At 45.7% G+C, this 23,312-nt stretch overlaps 1 protein-coding gene across 1 annotated transcript in view; it reads right to left on the bottom strand.

Annotated features, from left to right (window-relative positions):
• The window catches only part of igf2r (insulin-like growth factor 2 receptor), a 44,459-nt gene that overhangs the window by 5,912 nt on the left and 15,235 nt on the right, over positions 1–23,312 (bottom strand). The window contains exons 11-47 of the mRNA XM_071413486.1: positions 23,091–23,252; positions 22,725–22,865; positions 22,363–22,512; positions 22,085–22,222; positions 21,821–21,971; positions 21,461–21,638; positions 21,197–21,312; positions 19,261–19,420; positions 18,782–18,958; positions 18,552–18,653; positions 18,122–18,223; positions 17,755–17,929; positions 17,418–17,591; positions 15,964–16,113; positions 15,478–15,653; positions 13,845–13,932; positions 13,515–13,724; positions 13,267–13,397; positions 13,053–13,156; positions 12,799–12,929; positions 12,412–12,608; positions 12,211–12,337; positions 11,853–11,984; positions 11,272–11,534; positions 10,405–10,620; positions 10,093–10,242; positions 9,756–9,914; positions 9,394–9,595; positions 9,007–9,156; positions 8,664–8,898; positions 8,381–8,517; positions 7,982–8,099; positions 7,388–7,534; positions 6,617–6,801; positions 6,168–6,354; positions 5,789–5,932; positions 5,589–5,658 (exon numbers count right to left, since the gene is read on the bottom strand). Of these exons, the coding sequence (XP_071269587.1) occupies positions 5,589–5,658; positions 5,789–5,932; positions 6,168–6,354; positions 6,617–6,801; positions 7,388–7,534; positions 7,982–8,099; positions 8,381–8,517; positions 8,664–8,898; positions 9,007–9,156; positions 9,394–9,595; positions 9,756–9,914; positions 10,093–10,242; positions 10,405–10,620; positions 11,272–11,534; positions 11,853–11,984; positions 12,211–12,337; positions 12,412–12,608; positions 12,799–12,929; positions 13,053–13,156; positions 13,267–13,397; positions 13,515–13,724; positions 13,845–13,932; positions 15,478–15,653; positions 15,964–16,113; positions 17,418–17,591; positions 17,755–17,929; positions 18,122–18,223; positions 18,552–18,653; positions 18,782–18,958; positions 19,261–19,420; positions 21,197–21,312; positions 21,461–21,638; positions 21,821–21,971; positions 22,085–22,222; positions 22,363–22,512; positions 22,725–22,865; positions 23,091–23,252 (5,735 nt within the window). The remainder of the gene's footprint in view (positions 1–5,588; positions 5,659–5,788; positions 5,933–6,167; positions 6,355–6,616; positions 6,802–7,387; positions 7,535–7,981; positions 8,100–8,380; positions 8,518–8,663; positions 8,899–9,006; positions 9,157–9,393; positions 9,596–9,755; positions 9,915–10,092; positions 10,243–10,404; positions 10,621–11,271; positions 11,535–11,852; positions 11,985–12,210; positions 12,338–12,411; positions 12,609–12,798; positions 12,930–13,052; positions 13,157–13,266; positions 13,398–13,514; positions 13,725–13,844; positions 13,933–15,477; positions 15,654–15,963; positions 16,114–17,417; positions 17,592–17,754; positions 17,930–18,121; positions 18,224–18,551; positions 18,654–18,781; positions 18,959–19,260; positions 19,421–21,196; positions 21,313–21,460; positions 21,639–21,820; positions 21,972–22,084; positions 22,223–22,362; positions 22,513–22,724; positions 22,866–23,090; positions 23,253–23,312) is intronic.

Here is a 23,312-nt window from a genome sequence, read left to right as displayed (position 1 = left end):
ATCATGTGCAAGAAGAGATACTGGTGTGCAAAAGAGCAGAAAAGTAAATAAATAAAAGCAGTATGGGGGGTGAGGTAGGTAAATTGGGTGGGTAGTTTACAGATGGACTATGTACAGCTGCAGCGATCGGTTAGCTGCTCGGATAGCAGATTTTTAAAGTTGTTGAGGGAGATAAAAGTCTCCAACTTCAGAGATTTTTGCAATTCGTTCCAGTCGCAGGCAGCAGAGAACTGGAAGGAAAGGCGTCCAAATGAGGTTTTAGCTTTAGGGATGATCAGTGAGATACACCTGCTGGAGCGCGTGCTGCGGGTGGGTGTAGCCATCGTGACCAGTGAACTGAGATAAGGCGGCACTTTACCTAGCATAGCCTTGTAGATGACCTGGAGCCAGTGGGTCTGACGACGAACATGTAGCGAGGGCCAGCCGACTAGGGCATACAGGTCGCAGTGGTGGGTCGTATAAGGTGCTTTAGTAACAAAACGAATGGCACTGTGATAAACTGCATCCAGTTTGCTGAGTAGAGTGTTGGAAGCTATTTTGTAGATGACATCGCCGAAGTCGAGGATCGGTAGGATAGTCAGTTTTACTAGGGTAAGTTTGGCGGCGTGAGTGAAGGAGGCTTTGTTGCGGAATAGAAAGCCGATTCTTGATTTGATTTTGGATTGGAGATGTTTGATATGAGTCTGGAAGGAGAGTTTGCAGTCTAGCCAGACACCTAGGTACTTATAGATGTCCACATATTCTAGGTCGGAACCGTCCAGGGTGGTGATGCTAGTCGGGCGTGCGGGTGCAGGCAGCGAACGGTTGAAAAGCATGCATTTGGTTTTACTAGCGTTTAAGAGCAGTTGGAGGCCACGGAAGGAGTGTTGTATGGCATTGAAGCTCGTTTGGAGGTTAGATAGCACAGTGTCCAAGGAAGGGCCGGAAGTATATAGAATGGTGTCGTCTGCGTAGAGGTGGATCAGGGAATCGCCCGCAGCAAGAGCAACATCATTGATGTATACAGAGAAAAGAGTCGGCCCGAGAATTGAACCCTGTGGTACCCCCATAGAGACTGCCAGAGGACCGGATACAGATGGAGAAATGCATCTAAAATTCCATGCATAACACTTGTATTTTCATCAACATTTATAATGAGTATTTCTGTAAATGGATGTGGCTCTCTGCAAAATCACCGGATGTTTTGGAACTTCTGAACGTAACGCGCCAATGTAAACTCAGATTTTTGGATATAAATATGAACTTTACCGAACAAAACACACATGTATTGTGTAACATGAAGTCCTATGAGTGTCATCTGATGAAGATCATCAAAGGTTAGTGATTAATTTTATCTATATTTCTGCTTTTTGTGAATCCTCTCTTTGGCTGGAAAAATGGCTGTGTTATTTTGTGAATAGGCACTCACCTAACATAATCGTTTGGTTTGCTTTCGTCGTAAAGCCTTATTGAAAATCGGACACTGTGGCTGGACTTACAACAAGTGTATCTTTAAAATGGTGTAAAATACATGTATGTTTGAGGAATTTTAATTATGGGATTTCTGTTGTTTTGAATTTGGCGCCCTGCAGTTTCACTAGCTGTTGAAGAGGTGGGACGCTACCGTCTCACGTACCCTAGAGAGGTTAACACAGGTGTGAGTGTTGACAAGGACAAGGCTGGAGATCACTCTGTCATGCTGATTTAGTTCAAATAACAAACTGGAAGCTACATAAGGAGGGTGGTGCTTGGAATCATTGTTCTTCCTCTGTCAACCATGGTTACCTGCAAGGAAACACGTGCCGTCATCATTGCTTTGCACAAAAAGGGCTTCACAGGCAAGGATATTGCTGCCAGTAAGATTGCACCTAAATCAACCATTTATCGAGACCTTAGTGCTGCTTTTGATACCATCGATCACCACATTCTTTTGGAGAGATTGGAAACCCAAATTGGTCTACAAGGACAAGTTCTGTCCTGGTTTAGATCTTATCTGTCGGAAAGATATCAGTTCGTCTCTGGATGGTTTGTCCTCTGACAAATCAACTGTAAATGTTGGTGTTCCTCAAGGTTCCGTTTTAGGACCACTATTGTTTTCACTATATATTTTACCTCTTGGGAAGGTCATTCGAAAACATAATGTTAACTTTCACTGCTATGCGGATGACACACAGCTGTACATTTCGATGAAACATGGTGAAGCCCTAAAATTGCCCTCGCTGGAAGCCTGTGTTTCAGACATAAGGAAGTGGATGGCTGCAAATGTTCTACTTTAAACTCAGACAAAACAGATATGCTTGTTCTAGGTCCCAAGGAATAAAGAGATCTTCTGTTGAATCTGACGATTAATCTTGATGGTTGTACAGTCGTCTCAAATAAAACTGTGAAGAACCTCGGCGTTACTCTGGACCCTGATCTCTCTTTTGACGAACATATCAAGACTGTTTCAAGGACAGCTTTTTTCCATCTACGTAACATTGTAAAATTCTGAAATTTTCGCTCCAAAAATGATGCAGAAAAATTCATCCATGCTTTTATCACTTCTAGGTTAGACTACTGCAATGCTCTACTTTCCAGCTACCCGGATAAAGCACTAAATAAACTTCAGTTAGTGCTAAATACGGCTGCTAGAATCCTGACTAGAACCAAAAAATGTGATCATATTACTCCAGTGCTAGCCTCCCTACACTGGCTTCCTGTTAAGGCAAGGGCTAATTTCAAGGTTTTACTGCTGACCTACAAAGCATTACATGGGCTTGCTCCTACCTATTTCTCTGATTTGGTCCTACCGTACATACCTACACGTACGCTACGGTCACAAGACGCAGGCCTCCTAATTGTCCCTAGAATTTCTAAGCAAACAGCTGGAGGCAGGGCTTTCTCCTATAGAGCTAAATTTTTATGGAATGGTCTGCCTACCCATGTGAGAGACGCAGACTTGGTCTCAACCTTTAAGTCTTTATTGAAGACTCATCTCTTCAGTAGGTCATATGATTGAGTGTAGTCTGGTCCAGGAGTGTGAAGGTGAACGGAAAGGCTCTGGAGCAACGAACCGCCCTTGCTGTCTCTGCCTGGCCGGTTCCCCTCTCTCCACTGGGATTCTCTGCCTCTAACCCTATTACAGGGGCTGAGTCACTGGCTTACTGGTGCTCTTCCATGCCGTCCCTAGGAGGGGTGCGTCACTCGAGTGGGATGAGTCACTGACGTGGTCTTCCTGTCTGGGTTGGCGCCTCCCCTTGGGTTGTGGCGTGGCGGAGATCTTTGTGGGCTATACTCGGCCTTGTCTCAGGATGGTAAGTTGGTGGTTGAAGATATCCCTCTAGTGGTGTGGGGGCTGTGCTTTGGCAAAGTGGGTGGGGTTATATCCTGCCTGTTTGGCCCTGTCTGGGGGTATCATCGGATGGGGCCACAGTGTCTCCTGGCCCCTCCTGTCTCAGCCTCCAGTATTTATGCTGCATTAGTTTATGTGTCGGGGGGCTAGGGTCAGTCTGTTATATCTGGAGTATTTCTCCTGTCTTATCCGGTGTCCAGTGTGAATTTAAGTATGCTCTCTCTAATTCTCTCTTTCTCTCTCTCGGAGGACCTGAGCCCTAGGACCATGCCCCAGGACTACCTGGCATGATGACTCCTTGCTGTCCCCAGTCCACCTGGCCGTGCTGCTGCTCCAGTTTCAACTGTTTTGCCTGTGGCTATGGAACACTGACCTGTTCACTGGACATGCTACCTGTCCCAGACCTGCTATTTTCAACGCTCTAGAGACAGCAGGAGCGGTAGAGATACTCTCAATGATCAGCTATGAAAAGCCAACTGACATTTACTCCTGAGGTGCTGACCTGTTGCACCCTTGACAACTACTGTGATTATTATTTGACTACGCTGGTCATTTATGAACATCTTGGCCATGTTCTGCTATAATCTCCACCCGGCACAGCCAGGTGAGGACTGGCCACCCCTCATAGCCTGGTTCCTCACCTCGGTTTCTTCCTAGGTTTTGATCTTTCTAGGGAGTTTTTCCTAGCCACTGTGCTTCTACACCTGCATTTCTAGCTGTTTGGGGTTTTAGGCTGGGTTTCTGTACAGCACTTTGAGATATCAGCTGATGTATGAAGGGCTATATAAATACATTTGATTTGATTTTGATTTGATCGGATCATCAAGAACTTCAAGGAGAGTGGTTCAAATGTTGTGAAGAAGGCTTCAGGGCACCCAAGAAAGTCCAGCAAGCCCCAGGACCGTCTCCTAAAGTTGATTCAGCTGCGGGATCGGGGCACCACCAGTACAGAGCTTGCTCAGGAATGGCAGCAGGCAGGTGTGAGTGCTTCTGCACACACAGTGAGGCGAAGACTTTTGGAGGATGGCCTGGTGTCAAGAAGGGCAGCAAAGAAGCCAGTTATCTCCAGGAAAAACATCAGGGAAAGACTGATATTCTGCAAAAGGTACAGGGATTGGACTGCTGAGGACTGGGGTAAAGTCATTTTCTCTGATTATTCCCCTTTCTGATTGTTTGGGGCATCCGGAAAAAAGCTTGTCCAGAAAAGACAAGGTGAGCACTACCATCAGTCCTGTGTCATGCCAACAGTAAAGCATCCTGAGACCATTCATGTGTGGGGTTGCTTCTCAGCCAAGGGAGTGGGCTCACTCACAATTTTGCCTAAGAACACAGCCATGAATAAAGAATGGTACCAACACATCCTCCGAGAGCAACTTCTCCCAACCATCCAGGAACAGTTTGGTGACGAACAATGCCTTTTCCAGCATGATGGAGCACCTCGCCATAAAGCAAAAGTGATAACTAAGTGGCTCGGGGAACAAAACATCGATATTTTGGGTCCATGGCCAGGAAACTCCCCAGACCTTAATCCCATTGAGAACTTGTGGTCACTCCTCAAGAGCCAGATGGACAAACAAAACCCCACAAATTCTGACAAACTCCAAGCATGGATTATGCAAGAATGGGCTGCCATCAGTCAGGATGTGGCCCAGAAGTTAATTGACAGCATGCCAGGGCGGATTGCAGAGGTCTTGAAAAAGAAGGGTCAACACTGCAAATATTGACTCTTTGCATCAACTTCATGTAATTGTCAATAAAAGCCTTTGACACTTATGAAATGCTTGTAATTATACTTCAGTATTCCACAGTAACATCTGACAAAAAATATCTAAAGACATTGAAGCAGCACATTGTGGAAATTAATATTTGTGTCATTCTCAAAACTTTTGGCCACGACTGTACATTGACATAGAATCAATGGCTGTGAAATAATAAACATTGAATTGAAAGAGAATCTATAGCATACTGTGATTTAACATAGGAGCTACCCCGGATGTGTATACGTTTGCAGAGCATGCGCCGGCTTATCAAGAGGCTCGTACTGCTCTAACTTATGCTTCGGTTCCATTGTCAAGATTTCGAAGTGCAACTAACGCCTGAGAACAATAGGATAAAGTGGCTCATGCTAGCTTCCAGTGTAGCAGGTGGTAAAACAACTTTTCCCCCCCCGACACCCTAGTGTAGCTCCCATAGACCATACATCAGGATTCTACATCTATGGAAGCACATAGCTATGTTGGTTTGATTGGTGTACTATAGTATTTATTAACATGCATACCTTTGAGTATTTATAAGAGACAGGATTTCCTCTCCTACAACATCCAGTGATTTTCTGCATCACCAGCTCCCTGGAAACAGAACATTGGAGATTTAGGAAAAGATTAGTGTAGCTTTTTCTATATTTTGTTTTCAAACATATAGATTCTGTAATAACAGTACAAAGCTGTGGGGAGGAAAAGAATGGTAGGTATCTCTTACCTCCGCTCTCGTTTGTGCAGTAGCAGAACCAGCAGACAGATGGCCAGCACAACCAATAGCATGCTCAGGACTGCCCGTCTCCTTCCAGACAAGCCCGTACTGTCCTGCCCTCCATCGTCGTTAGTCTTCTTGGACACGGAGGTTCTGTATGGCACACCAGACAAAACGTCACACCTCTTTACTTTATACAGCACCTTTCATTCAAATTCAAAGTCCAATTAAATGAATGGAAGAAAGCGCTTTAAAGTGGAAGATGAAAATCGTAGCATTTTTATAGGACAACTTTAGGTAGTACTTCCTCTGTTTCAAAGCACTTTCCTCCGTATCGAGACAACTGAACACTACCCTGATGTCCGTGTGTAAAGAGTTGTTAACTCACACTAGACCACAAACAGTGGCGGTGTGCCAGGTAAAGAGGTACTGGCATCCATCCGTCTCCAACAGGAACTCTGGGATGCCCTCTCCTGCTGAGGGGTTACAGTGGAACAAGATGGCCGACGACACCGTCGTGGACTTGTCCCGCCCACACACAGACTCAGATGGGACCAGCACGTCCAGATTACCATCTGAGTAGAGAGAGTCCATCCGTCAATCACAAGCAGCTTAATGGAGTGAGCTCGTTGAGTCATTGACATCAATGTAAGTATCATTACTTGATTGCCAAGTACTGTATCTTGTGAGTGATGTTGAAATCCGTTTAATCTTTAATAAGCGCAAGGTGAGACAGTGAGGACATTCAAACCTATTCCCCAAACCCACTCACAATGTATTACCCAAAAGCCCAGACCACTTTGGAGTAAACCTGTGTCTGGCACGTATATCTTTTACCTTTGATGTAGTACTTGGCCTTGCTGGAGAAGCCGATCTTCCTCCTGTGGTCTCCATTGATCTTCACCTGGCAAATGTTGGCCCCCAGACACTTGGAGAAGGAGCTGTTGGTGATGCCTGACAGCTGGATGTCATAGATGTACTTGTCCCCGTTGGCACGGATGTCCCCAGAGGCCTGGAAGAGCCTACAGAGTGGACAGGGGGACAAAAAACCTGGTCTGAGTACATTTATAAAAAGGCTTATTTCATCTTCCCTCTAGTACATTGCTAAATGTTTGTTTTCTGTTCCCTGGTGCAACTGTAGAGAGGTTCAACTGCGTCCGAGGAGGCCCACTGTTGTTGTGATAGGCGTTCATGCAGTTCGGAGCATCATTTGACTATCTGATATAAGAGGCTTTGACCTGTGATCTTGCTCTGTCTGGGTTTAGGAAATCCTAATGTGAATCCAGTCACAGGCACTCCCGACTTGAGTTTGCATTAATTTAGCAAGTGAGGTTGTTATATGATACCGATAGGACGCAAAGAAGCTTGTTTTGCAATATATAACCTCAATGACCTGAAGAAAAACAGGTTTTTGGCCCAGCACATTAACTTGACTCATAACATGTTTCAACATAAGATGGTCAGAGTTAATGGTTTAACTCTGGCTGTATGATGGTTACTGCATGTCAATATCCTCATTAGTGGATCTGAAGGGTGAATGTGATAAATGGCCTGGATTGTTGTGACAAAGTGGGTTGATTGAACTGTGTTGGTGATGAGAGGTGTCACCTGTGGTAGAGGGCCCCCAGGCTGAAGTTGGCCCCTGTATCGGGGACTTTGATGGTTCCATTGACCATCACCACCTCATGTTGTTGAACAGCGCATGCTGCACGCGTCTCCCAGCCCAGCACGAATTCACACGAGGCATCATCCACACTACGCACAAACAGACAGAGACACAGAGTGTGTGTGTGTGGTACAGTGAGAGTTAACAAGCATCCGTCAAAGAGTGACAAATGAAACCGTGAGAGATGGAAAAGTTTAACTAGAAAAATAAATATGACGTTCCAGACTTGAAACTGATGTTTAAGTGGTCAATTTTCAACTCGGAAGGAGTTAGATCTACCTCTTCAACTTGAACATTCAGTAACTTTTCCTAGTGTTATTCAGTTGGATAGAGGTTTATTTTACCCACAGGGCCACATATTTTTGCTGGCTGGAGGCCAGTTGGCTTTCCCCTGTCGGATAGGTAACCTGGTCCCAGATCTGTTTGTGCTGAATAGCCAACAACAATACAAGTTGGTTATATAAGTCACAAAGAGATCTGGGACAGGGCTACAAGAGAGGAAGCTCTCCCAGGCTAACTACTCACAGCTCACTCACCTCAGCAGCTTGGGCTGGCCTATATTAGGACCACATGTCAGCTGGACCACTGTCTTGGCCTGGAGGCCGTTCCCACACACAGTGTCTCCCATAGCGTAGCTCACTAGGATCTTCTTATCTGGGAAAAGGAGGGTTGGTTAAAGGGGATACGTCTACCAGGACTAATATTACTGGGTTCCTTAAAGGGGATAAGTCTACCAGGACTAATATTACTGGGTTCCTTATAGGGGATAAGTCTACCAGGACTAATATTACTGGGTTCCTTAAAGTGGATAAGTCTACCAGGACTAATATTACTGGGATCCTTAACAAAACACACAAACCTAAGAAGAACGTACGAAGTTTCAGTTCATTACACAAAACATGACATCTTGAAGTAAGTAAGTCTGTAAAACCCACCAGAGACTGCCATCTTCTGGGTGTAGACGAGGCCCAGGGTCTGGGTCTTCCCATCGCTGGTTTTCCGGCACACCGTGGCGCCCTCGGGGCAGTCTGGCAGGCCCCCATGGATCCCCTGGCACAGGTTGATGTAGTACCTGGAGATAGCTAAATGTTTTCTAGCGCCTAACCACTACTGTGCATGTTCAATCCTCGTCAAGTGGTACAGAGGGAGAGGAAGAAATAAGGGAGAAAGGGAGAGAAGGAGAGAGAAAGAGAAGCAGTAGGGAAAAGCTAAACATACGCTGTTTTGTTGTGGCTGAACTTCCACGGCTCGGTGAGAGAGGAGAGAGTGCGCAGGTTGAAGGTCTGGTGCTGGTTCACCAGCTTACACTCCATCTTCTTCGGTGGGCACACAGCCGTGGTTTTCCACTGGAAGGTGGCAGCGCAGCCCCCTGTCTCACTCAGCAGCTGTGGGGTGCCATGGCCGGCTGACTGGTCACATGTGAACAGGATGGACGACTGCCTCTTCCCTGTCACTGAGACACGACACACACAGCAGAGTTGAGCACAGCTAAGCCCAGAGCCCCTAGGAGAAACACACTCAAAATAGTTTCCTTTTACACACATTTCAACACAGTCATTACCGTGAACGCAGAATCCCCATTTCTTGTCCTTGTCAAAGTCACTGGTGGTGGCACACCATTGTCTCCCGTCCACCCTGCCCTCGGTTGTACACACCGTATATGACGTCTTCAGGAAGTTGAAGGGAAAGACGCAAACCTCATTCTCAGTCACTGAAATCGAGAAATGGAAACCATAAGGCCCAAACGAGCTTCACTTTGAGATACAGCACAACAACAGGCTGATAAACACTTCATCAAAGCATCACAGGCTGCACTCTTATGTGACACCCTATTCCCTATAAGCCACTGCTACACTGGACAAACATTGTGCAATATATGTGGCATGAAGGTTGTCATTTGACTTGCCCATAGACACCAGGGTGTGGGACTGAGGATAGCCTGTCTAACCTGGAGGGCAGACGTCTCCTCCTCCGTACTGCATGATGACAGCCTGCTCCTCGTGTTTGTAGTCCATAGTCATGGCCTGGCTGATGCCATAGGAGAACGCTGATCCGCCCGGCGACTGCACACACACTGCACTGTGCTTACAGCTGGGGTCTGCCACCTCCCCACACACATTGATCTTATAGGTCTTTGAGCCGACAGGCACCTGGAAGAGAAAGACAATGGATGAAAAGGCATCATGAAAAAGAAGGACTACTTTCCACTGAATACATGTGTTAATGCATAGATGACACGTATAACTAAGTATAACAGAACATGTAGACATGTTGAGGGTAAGAGGTCGCATATATAAAAGGTCAACCCACCTGAATCTCCCCAGAGAGGGGTGAGAGGTCAAAGGTGAACTGCAGCTGTGAGTCTGTCAAGGTGCAGCCTTTGGTCTGCGTGGCGTCAGAACAGACCACGGGAGTGGCCCACTCAAACACATACATACACTTGTGCTTCCTGATCATCTGGGGCGAGCCCTGGGGGGGACAGGAGAGGCTTTAATACCACAAAGACTAAACATGCACAAGCTTTCCAAGACGCCAAACCTAATTTTAGAGGAAAACTCTTTCAACAAGAGCCATCAGTGAGAAAACAAGACAATGAGAGGTCTCTAATATACAGACATGTAATCTGTGCCACTGACGTGGTACTGACCAGCTCCAGGCCCCTCTGGCAGGTGAAAATGATGGTGGAGGTGTAGTTCTGGGTGGGGTCAGAGGGGCAGGCGGTGGTGCTGTTGAAGATGATTGACACATCATTGGTCACGCTGTTGAACTCCGGGACAGAGGTGATTCGACCAATGTCCTGTTAGCAAGAGAGAGACACAGGGAAATGTATAATTGAACATGTTGGTTTGTAAACACAGAGGGAATACTATTGATGAGTGTTCATTTCTGCTGTCTGTCTGTGTGTCTGTCTGTGTGTGTGTGTCTGTGTGTGCATGCGTTTCTGTGTTTGTCGACTCACTATGGGGGGCCCTTGTTCAGGGTCCATGCAGACAGCGGCCCCTGGGGGACATGTGACCCCAGGGATGGGGTTTAGGGGCTGGCAGATGTTGATGTAGAAGTCAGGGGACTGGTCCTTGTCCACCAGGTCCTCGTTGGTGGCTGTGTAGTAGCCCGTCACGTGGATCAGAGGGGTTAGGTCGATTAGGGTAGAGCCGTTCAGGACTGAACACTTGACCTAGGGAACACATTACGAAAGTGAGACAGACGAGGGGTCTAGCAAAGACAAAAGGCATACCTCAGGCAGCAAAGTTGATGTTTACATATTAAAGTCGCTATTACAAAAATGTACATATATAATACACCTATCACAATAAACCAATTCTAATGCAAAATTGACAGCTGTTAAGATTTGTACACCTCTATATGTCAGGTTAAACTCAACATACAAGTAATCTCTAAAGGTCTACCATTCAGCAGACTAAACATGACGTATTCACGTAGCCTTTTCTCTTCCACCTCATAGTGGTAACTAACAGTATAGTCATTTACGTAAATAGCACCTTAACTACTTAGTTTAGTTAGTCAACACAGACAGTTAGTTAGCCTCAGTAATCAGTTACAGTAGATGGGGCCTCTATCTGATGTCTACCACACTGCTACTTTATCAAGCAGCATACTGACTTGTTTGAAATGAGTCTACAAGGACTCACTGGTTGCCTGATCTGTATAGCATGACAGGTAAGCACGATTGAAGAAATTCCAGCTACCGTATCAAAAGGCAAATTGCCATAACGGTTACATCTATCCAATTCTTTCAGATCTACTAAGTTTAAGGGGTAGGAGGCTATGGGTTGTTTTGGAATTGGGAAGCGCCACCGGTCATTACCTGGTGTTCACACACCAAGGGCGTGTGCCAGGAGAAGAAGTGTGTGCACGTGTTCTTGTCCGAGTCCACCAGTACCGGCCCCGTGCTGGCCTCACCGTGGGCCTTGCACACAAAGCTGATGATGCTCTTGTGTGTGAGGGCGGGGTTGGCGGCACACACAGCCCCGCCCTCATAGGTCAGTTCCACCACCTGGTCCAGGTATGACAGCTTCCTGTTGGCCCGCCCGCCACTCAGAGCACTCTTGGTCTCCTTGATACACACACCTGCACACACATCAAAACGACCATAAGTGACCATCTTCATTGATACATTTCAAGACAATAGGGACTACATTTTATGCAGAGCCAAAGACCATTACATAACCCAGCTGCATAAACCACCATCTTCTTGAAAAGTGGGTTTAATCTTTAAACAGCTGTCTTGTGACCCGTGTCTGGTCCATGGCTCAGTGACCTCATCATTGCTGGCCAGCTGACATTGGCAGGACTGTTAAATGATTGCTGTGGGAATCAAGCTTTTACCAGTAAGGGGCAGAGATTTCATAGCCAAACCAGAGCTTGTGAGATATAACATTGTTGTACCTGTGTCTGGTTCACAGCCTGCGTTGGCTACTTCCCCACACACGTTGAGCCGGAACATCTTCCTAGGGTCCAGGTTGTCGTACAAAGTGTAGCCTCCCTCCTGGCTTAGTCCGTTCAGGTCAAAGAGGTGGCCTGGGTTCAGGAGGGCAGCACAGTACAGACAGGTATCAAAACAAAAGCACATGGAGGAGTTGCTCACTAACTCTTTGCAGTGGCGTGCCTGACTGCACTGAGATCCTACGAGAACGGTGGTATTTTCCCATGTTAATCATACTTAATGCAAATACCTTTTCAGAATGGTAACATGGCCTAGTGTAGGCAGACCCCTTTCAATTTTCAGTGTTGGAGTGGGACTCACCGGTGACTGGATTGGTGACTATGCAGTCTCCGTGCTGGCTGCTGTTGAGGGGGCAGGCGGCTGCAGTGAACCACACAAAGGTGTAGACACACTCCTCTATGGCCGTTATCAGTGTAGGCCTTGAGTCCTGGGACAGGAGAAACATGTTCAGTCTACTCAGCCTGTGTTACGTGTGTGTGTCTGATGTCTATGATCCCTTACCACTTTGTCCCGGTCACATTTGAAGCGTACAATGGTACTCTTATTCCTCTGTCCACCAGGACACATCTCTCCGTTGGTGTACTTGAGTACCAGGATGTTCTGGTCCCACTGTGGCGCCGACTCGGCCTCTCCCAGACTCACATAGTGCTCCCCGCTCTTCAGACAGGACGCTGCGTTGGACGGACACTTCCAGGAGCCTACAACACGAGGAGAGAAATATGTATCCCATGGTTCAGAAGGCGAGCATAATTGCACCACATTCAAACTGTGACTGAAGACTTTACGAGAAGGTTGATGTTTGTTCACACAAATGGGGAAATTAAAACTACACAGGAACCACCAGTGTCCTTCATATAAAGGATGCTGGTGTTGAGGATAGGCACTTACCCCCCTGTTGCACCAGAGACTTGCAGACGTTGATGTAGTAACGCTCCTGCTGCCCAGTGCTGGGCTCCACCACCCAGTTTCTGGAGTCCAGGGCCAGAGAGGAGAGGTCGTACGAGTTGCCATTAGAATCTCTGTGTGGGGAAAAATACCGAACAGTCAGTCGGAAATAACTGGCAAAGGGGAAACTAGTCATTGTCTGGGAGGAAGAGAAGGTTGTGTTGGGAAGAGAGCTCCCAGAATAGAACTATCCATACTGGTAGGAGCAGCTGGTAGTCTTGACTGGGATACAGGCGAGAGCAGTACGCCAGGTAAACAGGTAGGTGCACTCCGCAGTCTCCTTGATGAACTCTGGCACCCCCTACATGCAGAAACACCACAACAACCCAGTAACTCCCACATTCACAAACACTTTGGGACGAGCATAGATGTCATATTACACGTTTGCTCTTTAGCTTCACTTTGACTCACAGGGTTCATTTTAGGATGACAGGAGAAGTAGATCTCTGTGGATCTCTGGTAGATCTTGTGGCATGTCTCCCCACCAGTGTAGTTGAGGACGATCTGATCTCCAACATAGCTCAGAGTCTGTGAGGCCATCCCTGTGATGAATAATCAACCAGCTGTTTCTCAGAGGTTTTATCAATTACTACCAAAAGAACATCAAAGCTTTATAAAGAAGTTGAACCAACTCAAGATATTTTGACAGATTTACATACCAGCGATTCTGTGGGTGCTGTCTTTCACCTGACAGGCTGACACCTGGTCACTTCCTGTGTCTTTGTGTGTGCAGATCCCTCTCTTAAGCCCCCCGCAGACAGAGAAGTGGTACTGGTACTGGCCACTCTTCACCATGTAGTCCTTCCCTGACAGGGAACTCATGTCAAACATGTAGCCACTTCTGGGGTCCTTGACTTTACAGTTTTCACCTGCAGGAGTCAGGGAGAGGAGAGTTACCTTAAGCACGATGGTGACACTGGTGGAGAGACGTATCAGTCTTAGTCAGAGCCACGACACTAAACACGGCAGCCTCCTCCTCCAAAACATACCCTGAGCGCTGGTGAGAGAACACGCCTCGGAGGTTCTCCAGATGAACACATACTCACAGCCGTCTTGGCGGTCAAATACAGGAGAGCCCTGTTGGTAAATGAACCAAACATGAAAAATATACTGTACCAGACAAAAGTTCGGACACACCTACTCATTCAAGGGTTTTTCTTTATTCTTACTATTTTCTACATTGTGGAATAATAGTAAAGACATCAACACTGAAATAAAACATGGAATCATGTAGTAACCAAAGAAAAAGTGTTTTTTTGTGGAATTGCTTTCCTTCTTAATGCGTTTGAGCCAATCAGTTGTGTTGTGACAAGGTAGGGGTGGTATACAGAAGATAGCCCTATTTGGTAAAAGACCAAAGGGAAACGACAGTCCATCATTACTTTAAGACATGGTCAGTCAATCCGGAACATTTCAAGAACTTTGAAAATTTCTTCAAGAGCAGTCGCAAAAACCATCAAGCACTACGATGAAACTGGCTCTCATGAGGACCTCCACAGGAATGGAAGACCCAGAGTCCTCTGCTGCAGAGAATAAGTTCATTAGAGTTACCAGCTTCAGAAATTGCAGCCCAAATAAATGCTTCACAGAGTTCAAGGAACAGACACATCTCAACATCAACTGTTCAGAGGAGTCTGCGTGAAATCAGGCCTTTGTGGTCGAATTGCTACAAAGAAACCACTACTAAAGAACACCAATGAGAATAAAAGACTTACTTGGGCCAAGAAACACGAGCAGTGGACATTAAACCGGTAGAAATCTGTCTTTTGATCTGATGCGTCCAAATTTGAGATTTTTGGTTCCAACCTTTGTGTCTTTGTGAGACGCAGAGTACTGTAGGTGAATGGATGATCTCCGCATGTGTGGTTCCCCACCGTGAAGCATGGAGGAAGTGGTGTGATGGTGCTTTGCTGGTGACACTGTCAGTGATTTATTTAGAATTCAAGGCACTTAACCAGCATGGCTACAATAGCATTCTGCAGCGATACGCCGTCCCATCTGCTTTGCGCTTAGTAGGACTATCATTTGTTTTTCACCAGGACAATGACCCAACACACCTCCAGGCTGTGTAAGGGCTATTTGACCAAGGAGAGTGATGGAGTGCTGCATCAGATAACCTGGTCTCCACATTCACCGGACCTCAACCCAAATGAGATGGTTTGGGATGAGTTGGACTGCAGAGTGATGGAAAAGCAGCCAACAAGTGCTCAGCATAAGTGGGAACTCCTTCAAGACTGTTGGAAAAGCATTCCAGGTGAAGCTGGTTGAGAGAATGCCGAGTGTGCAAAGCTGTCATCAAGGCAAAGGATGGCTGTCATCAAGGCAAATATATTTTGATTTGTTTTAACACTTATTTGGTTACTACATGATTCCATGTGTTAATTTCATAGTTATGATGTCTTCACTATTTTTCTACAATGTAGAAAATAGTAAAAATAAAGAAAAACCCTAGAATGAGTAGGTGTGTCCAAACTTTTGACGGGTACCGTAGAGATTAGGAGAGAAAATATATGGTAAATGGGATCAGTAACATCAATAAGTAACATTTCATACAGATTCTTGCCACTCTACGGCCATAAGATGTGAGAGCATTCCCATAGAGAGCAAGTGTAGGTCACTCACAGGGTTGTCGTCACACTGGAAGATGATACGTGTGGAGTGGTGGCCTTTGTCACAGCGGTCCCCGTTGAGATAGACGATGCTGATGGAGCCGTCAGAGGCCACCTGGGGGCTGGACTGGACGTAGCCCAGGTTTACACCTTTACCATCCATGGTGCCACATGCACCCAGGAGACCATCTGCAGATGGACGAGGACAGTTAGCGAAGGACGGCATTAACACTGACAGTACCTCACACACGGAGAGACAAACTAATCGACTCCTTTGTGGTACAAACGTATAAAAAGACAACACTCATATGTTTGTATACAGTCTGACTGAAACACTTAAAACACTCTTCTATACTGTACACATGCATGTAGTCAAACGCAAAAGCTGAACATCAATTAATACTGATTGACTGATGGAACAGAACCCTTTTTATCCTCATAAAGGCCAAGCGATGACTCATTGCCTGGCCTTCACATAGGCTAATTGCATGCGACTCACCGGGGCATCCCTGGACTGGAGGCAGAGGTCTACACACGTTGATGAAGAAGCGGCGTTTCTTGGCCTGCTCAGACGTGTCGATGGCCACCCAGGGACTGTCTTCACTGTCTCTGCTCAGGTGACTCAGGTCATACACGTTACCGTGGGAATCTGAAAGAGTAGAACAACAATCACTCTGTGAATCCAGGATGAGAAGCTGAACAATATCTTTCAATTAATATGAAGACCCATTTCTATGACCAGAGTTTGATAAAGTGAATAAAGTGATATGCCACGTTAGAGCCATACTGAAGACATCTATACCGTTTTGAAGAGATTAATACAGGGGTTCTCAAAATTCTCGCTATCCCAACCATGTGAAAGAAATATGTCACTAACAGCCAATGTTCACTTTTTTATTTGGGTCTATGGCAGTCAATTGCAAAAAATTATAACAGTATTTCTGATTGTCTTCTCACCTCACTATCACATACAGTACATTTAATGTGGGTCTATGGCAGTCAATTGCAAAAAATTATAACAGTATTTCTGATTGTCTTCTCACCTCACTATCACATACAGTACATTTAATGTGGGGCTATGACAGTCAATTGCAAATTAGTCTAACATGTCTCTAATGCCGCGTTCAAAACAACTGGGAACTAGGAAATCTCAGACTTCCGAGCATTCAAGACAACTCGGAAAAAACAAGCTCCGACTGGGAAATATCGTTTTGAACGGTCATCTAACTCGGAATTCCAACTCGGGAACTCGTGCCTTTTTCTAAAGTTCCGACCTGAAGATCACTGATGTCATGATTTGACCTAGATGTCTTGAAAGCACCATTATCTCACCACCACTAATGAGATGGGTGTGCTTGATGCATGTCGCGTCAGAGCTTCTCAAAGTCAGGGGGTATGGTCAACAGTGCGCACCTCATCTCTGCTGTCACATCCAAACTGGATTGATATTTGGTTTTAATGCAGACCAGAGATCTGAATTCAGCTTCACACAGATATGAGCTGGCGAAGGGTACCATGGGTTTTAACACTCTGTGGGAGGAGGCAGGGTATAATTCCCTTTGAGTCAGGAACCAAAAGTCCTCTGTAGTGACCCGTGAAGCCATTGTCTGCAGCATTCGGTCACATGACAGCTTGAGAGGCCCCACTTGACTTTGCACTTGAATCATTCTGATTCAAGTGCAACGGTTAAGTGCGGTCTTTTCCCACCATTTAAGGGCTCTCTATGGTGGAATTGTATATTTTGGATTTCAATACAAAAAACAAATATTAGATTTTGAAGGTTAACCACATTACAATGATTGTGAGATACAAAGACGATCCATTTTTAACAAAATATGTTTTTTGTGGGGGATTTTGGAAATTCTCCCGTAAATCCATTTTCATATCAGGCGACCCCACATGGGTTCGCGACCCCTAGTTTGGGAACTGCTGCCTTAACAGTTTTGTTCCTACCAGTGACACGACAGTCCACAGGGGCAGGGATGCATGCCAGGGCTGTGTAAAACTCAAATAAGACATCGTGTGTGACGAGTGTGGACGAGCTGAGCTCCTCTCGGACCAGTTTCAGAGTGCCGAGGTGGGCGTCCTGGTCACAAACAAAACTAATGGTGAAGGTGTCCCTGGTGCCTGGGGGGGAGAGGGAGGAAACAAGTTAGTGCTCAGACTAAAACATTCATAACCTGACTTTAGTGTCACAACATGCATTTTGTTCAGACTTCCATTTCCAGCAATGCTAATTGAGCCCCAGGGTTAGCACTTAGTGAGTGATGGTTGGATCCATTGAATGTACCTGTAGGCTTGTTCATGTCTCCTTTGTATGTGAGTGTGAGCAGGCCATCAGTAGAGTACTGTAGAGATCTCTCCACTCCCACAGGACCAACAACCAGGCCATTGTCCAGCTCACAGCCAGCTACAGGCTTCCCCTGGTCCTTCCCACACTCTGCCACCTCGCCACAGATATTCACCTGGGGGGAGGGGCAGTGTCATATAGGTCAGGCATATAGGCATGTAGGTCTTGTCTCCGGTAGGAGACAGGAAATTCGCCTCAGGAAGTAGGTGCCAGGGCTAGCCCGGGGAAATGGAATGGAAAATGCACATTATTCACAATTTCTGCTATGACCTGAGGCCACAACACAGAGTGCTTGACTGTGACTTACCACAAAGGTTTTCCCATTGCCTTCAGCCTTGTAGCCAGTCTCGGAGGTCAGAGGAAGCAGATTGAACTCAAAGCCAGTGTTGGGATCCCTCACAGAGCAGGTCTGCCATACAATAGAACCATCAAGAAAAATGATTGATGAGACCTCAGCCAATCTAACAGGTCTTTACAGACATCATGCGCCCATTTCAGGGGAAAGAGAAAGAGAGCCTGTGACGCGACTTCCGCTTTTGGACTTAACAAAGCGAAACTCCATCTTAACTCCTCCTCCACATTTACTGGATTGGTTGAACAGTGAAGAGAACCTCCCCCGACAGTTACTAGTAAGAAAGAAACCCCACTCAGGCGTTTCTTTTACACCTGCTATGTTAGGTTAGACATCATGACAAACACTATAATGCTTCCAGTTGATGTGGAATGTAACAGCTCACCATGTTCTGGTCATCCGCAGTACTGATGGCACAAGCTGCCCTGGTCTCCCACATGAAGTTGGCAGTACAGTTCCCATAATTGAGGAAACGAGGGCCGGACGACTGCAAATACAGAATAAGACAGGCACATCTCAGTGTTACAATCCTAGGCAGACATAATGACATAAAGATTAAACAAAATCTGATTTCTTTTTGACACAGGGCCCTATAAAATATGCCATTCCACTTACCACAAATCCTCTGGAGCAGACCAGGTGGATACGTGTGGTGTAGGTGAGTTTCAGGCCGTCTGAGATGCACTCGGAGCCGTCTGTGTACTCCAGCAGCAGGCGGTCCTTCTCCTCGATTGCTGGACCTCTCTTAGCCAGGCCCATATTAGTGACAGAAACTGTTTCAGACAGAATGCCCTGATGACAACAACACAGAGAAAGTCCAGTCACGTCGAGCTACAGTCCAGTACTAAGACAGACCCACAGTGGATGGCTACCAGAACCAGAAGAGGGATACTACCAACCATACCTTCAATTTATATCAACAACTAAAATTGTAATCATTTTTTAGGAATAGTCTCTAAACTTTTTAATACTGTTTATTAATGAGCTATTGTCAGAAATTGTGAAACTGACGTTCCATGACCCAAACAATGTTTAGCACACATCCTAGTGTGTAAAACTCATCCTACAGGATATCCCACAGCTCTGACACTAACCTGCTGAGGCTGGTATTTCATCTGGCAGACAGAGGCTTGGCGGTCACAGCCCTGCACGGGGTTCAGAGGACGACAAACGTTGATGTAGTACTTCCTCAGGTTGTTAGGGTCAGACAGGTCCATGGCCTGCCAGTTCCTCCCTCCACTAGACCGGGAGAGACTGGGAGAGGACAGAGAGGAGGGTTACACTAATTATTCCTCAAATATTGCTTAATGTCTGCCTTCATCGGACTTAACTAGGACTGGGAGTTTTTCATGACCTGACCAGTACAAATTCTAAGCCGTAGTCATTGACCACGTTTACATGCACACAGTATTCCGAATAGTAACTCATATCCCGCTTAAGGTCTTATTCGGGATAAGCGGTTTACATGCACCTTTGATATCCCACTCACGAGTATCCCTGTATTCATGAATAAACAGAATGTTCCTCATTTAAGTTCATATGGATTAAATGGAACAGTAACTGAAATATTTCAGGGAACAGGAATGGAGAAAATGTGAATGCACATATAACGTGTTATCTTTGACACTTATGCAAGCAGACAGTATTTCAAAACACATAAAATATGCAGCCAAGATAAAATTTCAGGTTATCAGAAAAGTGTTTTGTTTTCTCAGCTTTTCATTTCCTTAAAACCGGTCAAAATGATGACATTTGGACATTTTGCACAGGAACAATCTTTTGCACAACAAAACAATCTGTTTTGGAGTTGTTGCGTTTCCTCCGCGGTCCCTAAACGAAACAGACCGGTGTTAACTAGATCACTAATTTGTTTGTCAACTATACTGCCCTACCAAGCAAAAAGGCAGTAACTGCTCATTTGGTTGAAAATGAGTTTGTATTTAATGTAGCAAAAATGACTTGCTTAATCACGTGGACAAGTATCCTGCCTCGTATTGTGTTTTGGAGAAAATGCGGGTCATGTTAACAGTAACTGCATAAAGTTACTGTGAAACCAAGGTAAATAAAAGCAGTTTTTCTCAGTTCCACGCACGATATTCATTTTTTCAATGTAAGACGTTATTCTGGTGAGCACACCTTTATTTAGTCTTCTGGGGGAACAAGTTATGACAGAAGAGAAGCTGCATATATCTAACTAACTAACTATACTGCCCTACCAAGCAAAAAGGCAGTAGCGTGGAACTGAGAAAAACTGCTTTTATTTACCTTGGTTTCACAGTAACTTTATGCAGTTACTGTTAACATGACCCGCATTTTCTCCAAAACACAATACGAGGCAGGATACTTGTCCACGTGATTAAGCATGTATTTAATGTAGCAAAAATGACTAACTCATTTTCGACCAAATGAGCAGTTACTGTCTTTTTGCTTGGTAGGGCAGTATAGTTGACAAACAAATGGCTTACCAAAAGTAGGAAAATATAATATGGCCTACCAAATGTCGGAAATTATAAGCAGAAACGTTCTTAAATTAAGGGGGAAAGTAGCCAGTAGGCTATACGGTCCAGTACGGAGTATCAGAAAAATCAATTATTATGGTGGATATACAGTAACTGCGCAGGTAGCCTACTTTAAGTTATTTGTTTGACAATCAGATTAAAACATCACACAACACCCATACTATGCAAAACTGAGCCTACGCAGACCGCGAAAAACAACAGTAAACAGGATAAGATGTTTACATGCCACAGTATCCCGTTTAAGATAGCATATCCCAGGCATCTTATCCAGGTTTCTCATAACCAGGATACAAGCTTTTTCGGGTTACTGTAAATGGGATGATGATGATTAGATGCGTCAACTCAAAAACAGAATACTTGAGTAACCCGAATAATAACGGGATATTCGTGTGCAATTAGTGTGCATGTAAACGTGGTTACTGTCTATACCTGGAGTTTTTCCAGATCAAGCTTTGTGGTTCGGGAAAATTCCCAGCTGTAGTCATAACATATCCTTGTGCAGGGGTCTCACCTGGACAGGTCATACTGGTCCAGTGTGTTGGGGTCTGTCACCACACACTCATGTGGCCGCTCTGGACAGGCGTAGGACGTATACCACCTGAAGTTATAGGTGTACTTGTCCTCGGCCTGTGAGGATCAATATGGTTATGAAAGTGGAATATTCATGGTAAATGATTTTACAGTTGAATCACAGCATAGGTGAACCATACGAGGAGCTACTTATTAGCGATTGGATGAGCTCCGTCAGCAGCACATGACAGGACCCAATCAGTACCTGAAACTCAGGCTTGCCGGCGCCGGCCTCTCGGTCACAGAGGAATGAGATCATGGTGGAGCGCAGTGTGTGCTGCACGTTGTTGTACCGAGAGCCGTTGCTGTAGGACAGCTTGATCATCCCGTCATAGTAGGACAGCTGAGAGTTAAACGCCCCCAGGCTCCATGAGTTAGAGCCACTGTAGCAGAGAGACACACCAAACAGAAGAACAGAAGCTAAAACATTCAGTCCACCTCAAACATTAGTCGGAACTCTAAAGCACATTTACAAAGCCCAGATACAAGCTTTTCCTACTACTGTTAGTGGGCATGTCCACCTCCTCTATATTCATAACGATTTATTTAGTATGATAAAACATGCCTCTGGTCCACCTGACAGGCCCCGGCTTTCAGAGGGCATTTGGCTGCAGTGACAGAGCCACAGACGTTAATGAAGTAGTCATAATCTCCATTGGACATATTGTAAAAGCCTCCTCCAGGTTTAGACAAGGGGGACAGGTCAAATGAGAATCCTGTAGAGCGAAGACAAAAGAGAATCAGTAGTATTATTGCATTAAACAGCCAATAGTGTATCATATCTCCATCGCTGGTAGGCATCTGGGTCCAGTGGGTCCGTGTGACCTACCAGCTTGGGGGTCTTCCACCTTGCAGTTGTCCCCCACTGTCCTGGACATGACACAGGCTGCAGCCGTGTACCACTCAAACTCATACACACAGCCATCACTGGACACGCTTCGCATGATGGGGGCACTCTCTAGATCACCTGGATAGGAGGACAGGAGGGAGAGGGGACACACAAAGAAAGTTGAACAAGTAGACTGAACGCTAGCTAGCTCCCCTTTCAGGCACTTCCTTGTTCACCTTCAACTCTGCAGCTAACTTACAAGTCTATCTAACACTCACCTGGCTTGCATTTCAGAATCACGATGCTCTTCATTTTCATGTTCTTCCTGCATTCATCTCCCTCTGTGTAGACCAGGCGTATGTCGTTGCTGTCATTTCTTTTTGTCGGGGAGGTGAGGAATTTGCCCAAGCTGATAACTTTGTCTTTTCCTAAAAGAGAGGATGGAATACATGTTAAGGACAACAAATAATTTTGTTTCTCATATTTGATAGATTGCTGTGTATGGATTGGCGTCTCAGAGTAGGAGAACTGATCAGGTCCCCCTGTTCTTTCATCATTGAAATGGCTAAACTGATCCTAGATCAGCACTCCAACTCTGAGATGCTTTATGAAAACAGACCCAGATCTTCTCCAGACTTACCCACGGCGCAGATGGCAGCATCCTCAGGGCATGTACTGGTGGCCCCCTGCTGGAGGACTTTGTGACACACGTTGACGTAGAAACGCATTTTGGCTGACTTGGGGGCGTTGGCGTCCACAGCCTCCCAGTTCTGGGCCGACTCTGAAAGACAGATAACACCAAGAACAGAATGTTACGTGGTTTAACCTCCATATTTAAATGTGTTAGGGCTCGGATCACTTTCACTTCAAGTGTAAAATTGGAAGTCAGGTCCTGGGCATTTACATTCATAAATAATGATGTTCAACTCAAGGTTTCAGTACTATGTCTGCTATAGCCCATGCAACATCTCTCTGTGAATAGAGATGATCCAGGACTCCATCTTACCAGGGTAGCGTGTTAAGGGGGACAGGTCATAGTGTTTATACTGGCTGACCCTGCAGAGTAGATCCTCCTCCTCCTTGACACAGGCGGAAGCCGTCTGCCAGTCAAAGTAATAGGTGCAGTCTGTTTCACCAGCGAACACAGGCGAGCCTCTGCCGTCGTTTCCTGTGAATCACACAAATGAAGAAATGAGGAAGAGGAATAATGAGAATGTGATGGATAAGA

Source organism: Salvelinus alpinus, chromosome 8, assembly GCF_045679555.1.
Source record: "Salvelinus alpinus chromosome 8, SLU_Salpinus.1, whole genome shotgun sequence".
Classification (NCBI taxonomy): domain Eukaryota; kingdom Metazoa; phylum Chordata; class Actinopteri; order Salmoniformes; family Salmonidae; genus Salvelinus; species Salvelinus alpinus.
This window is presented reverse-complemented; position numbering and strand designations above follow the sequence as displayed.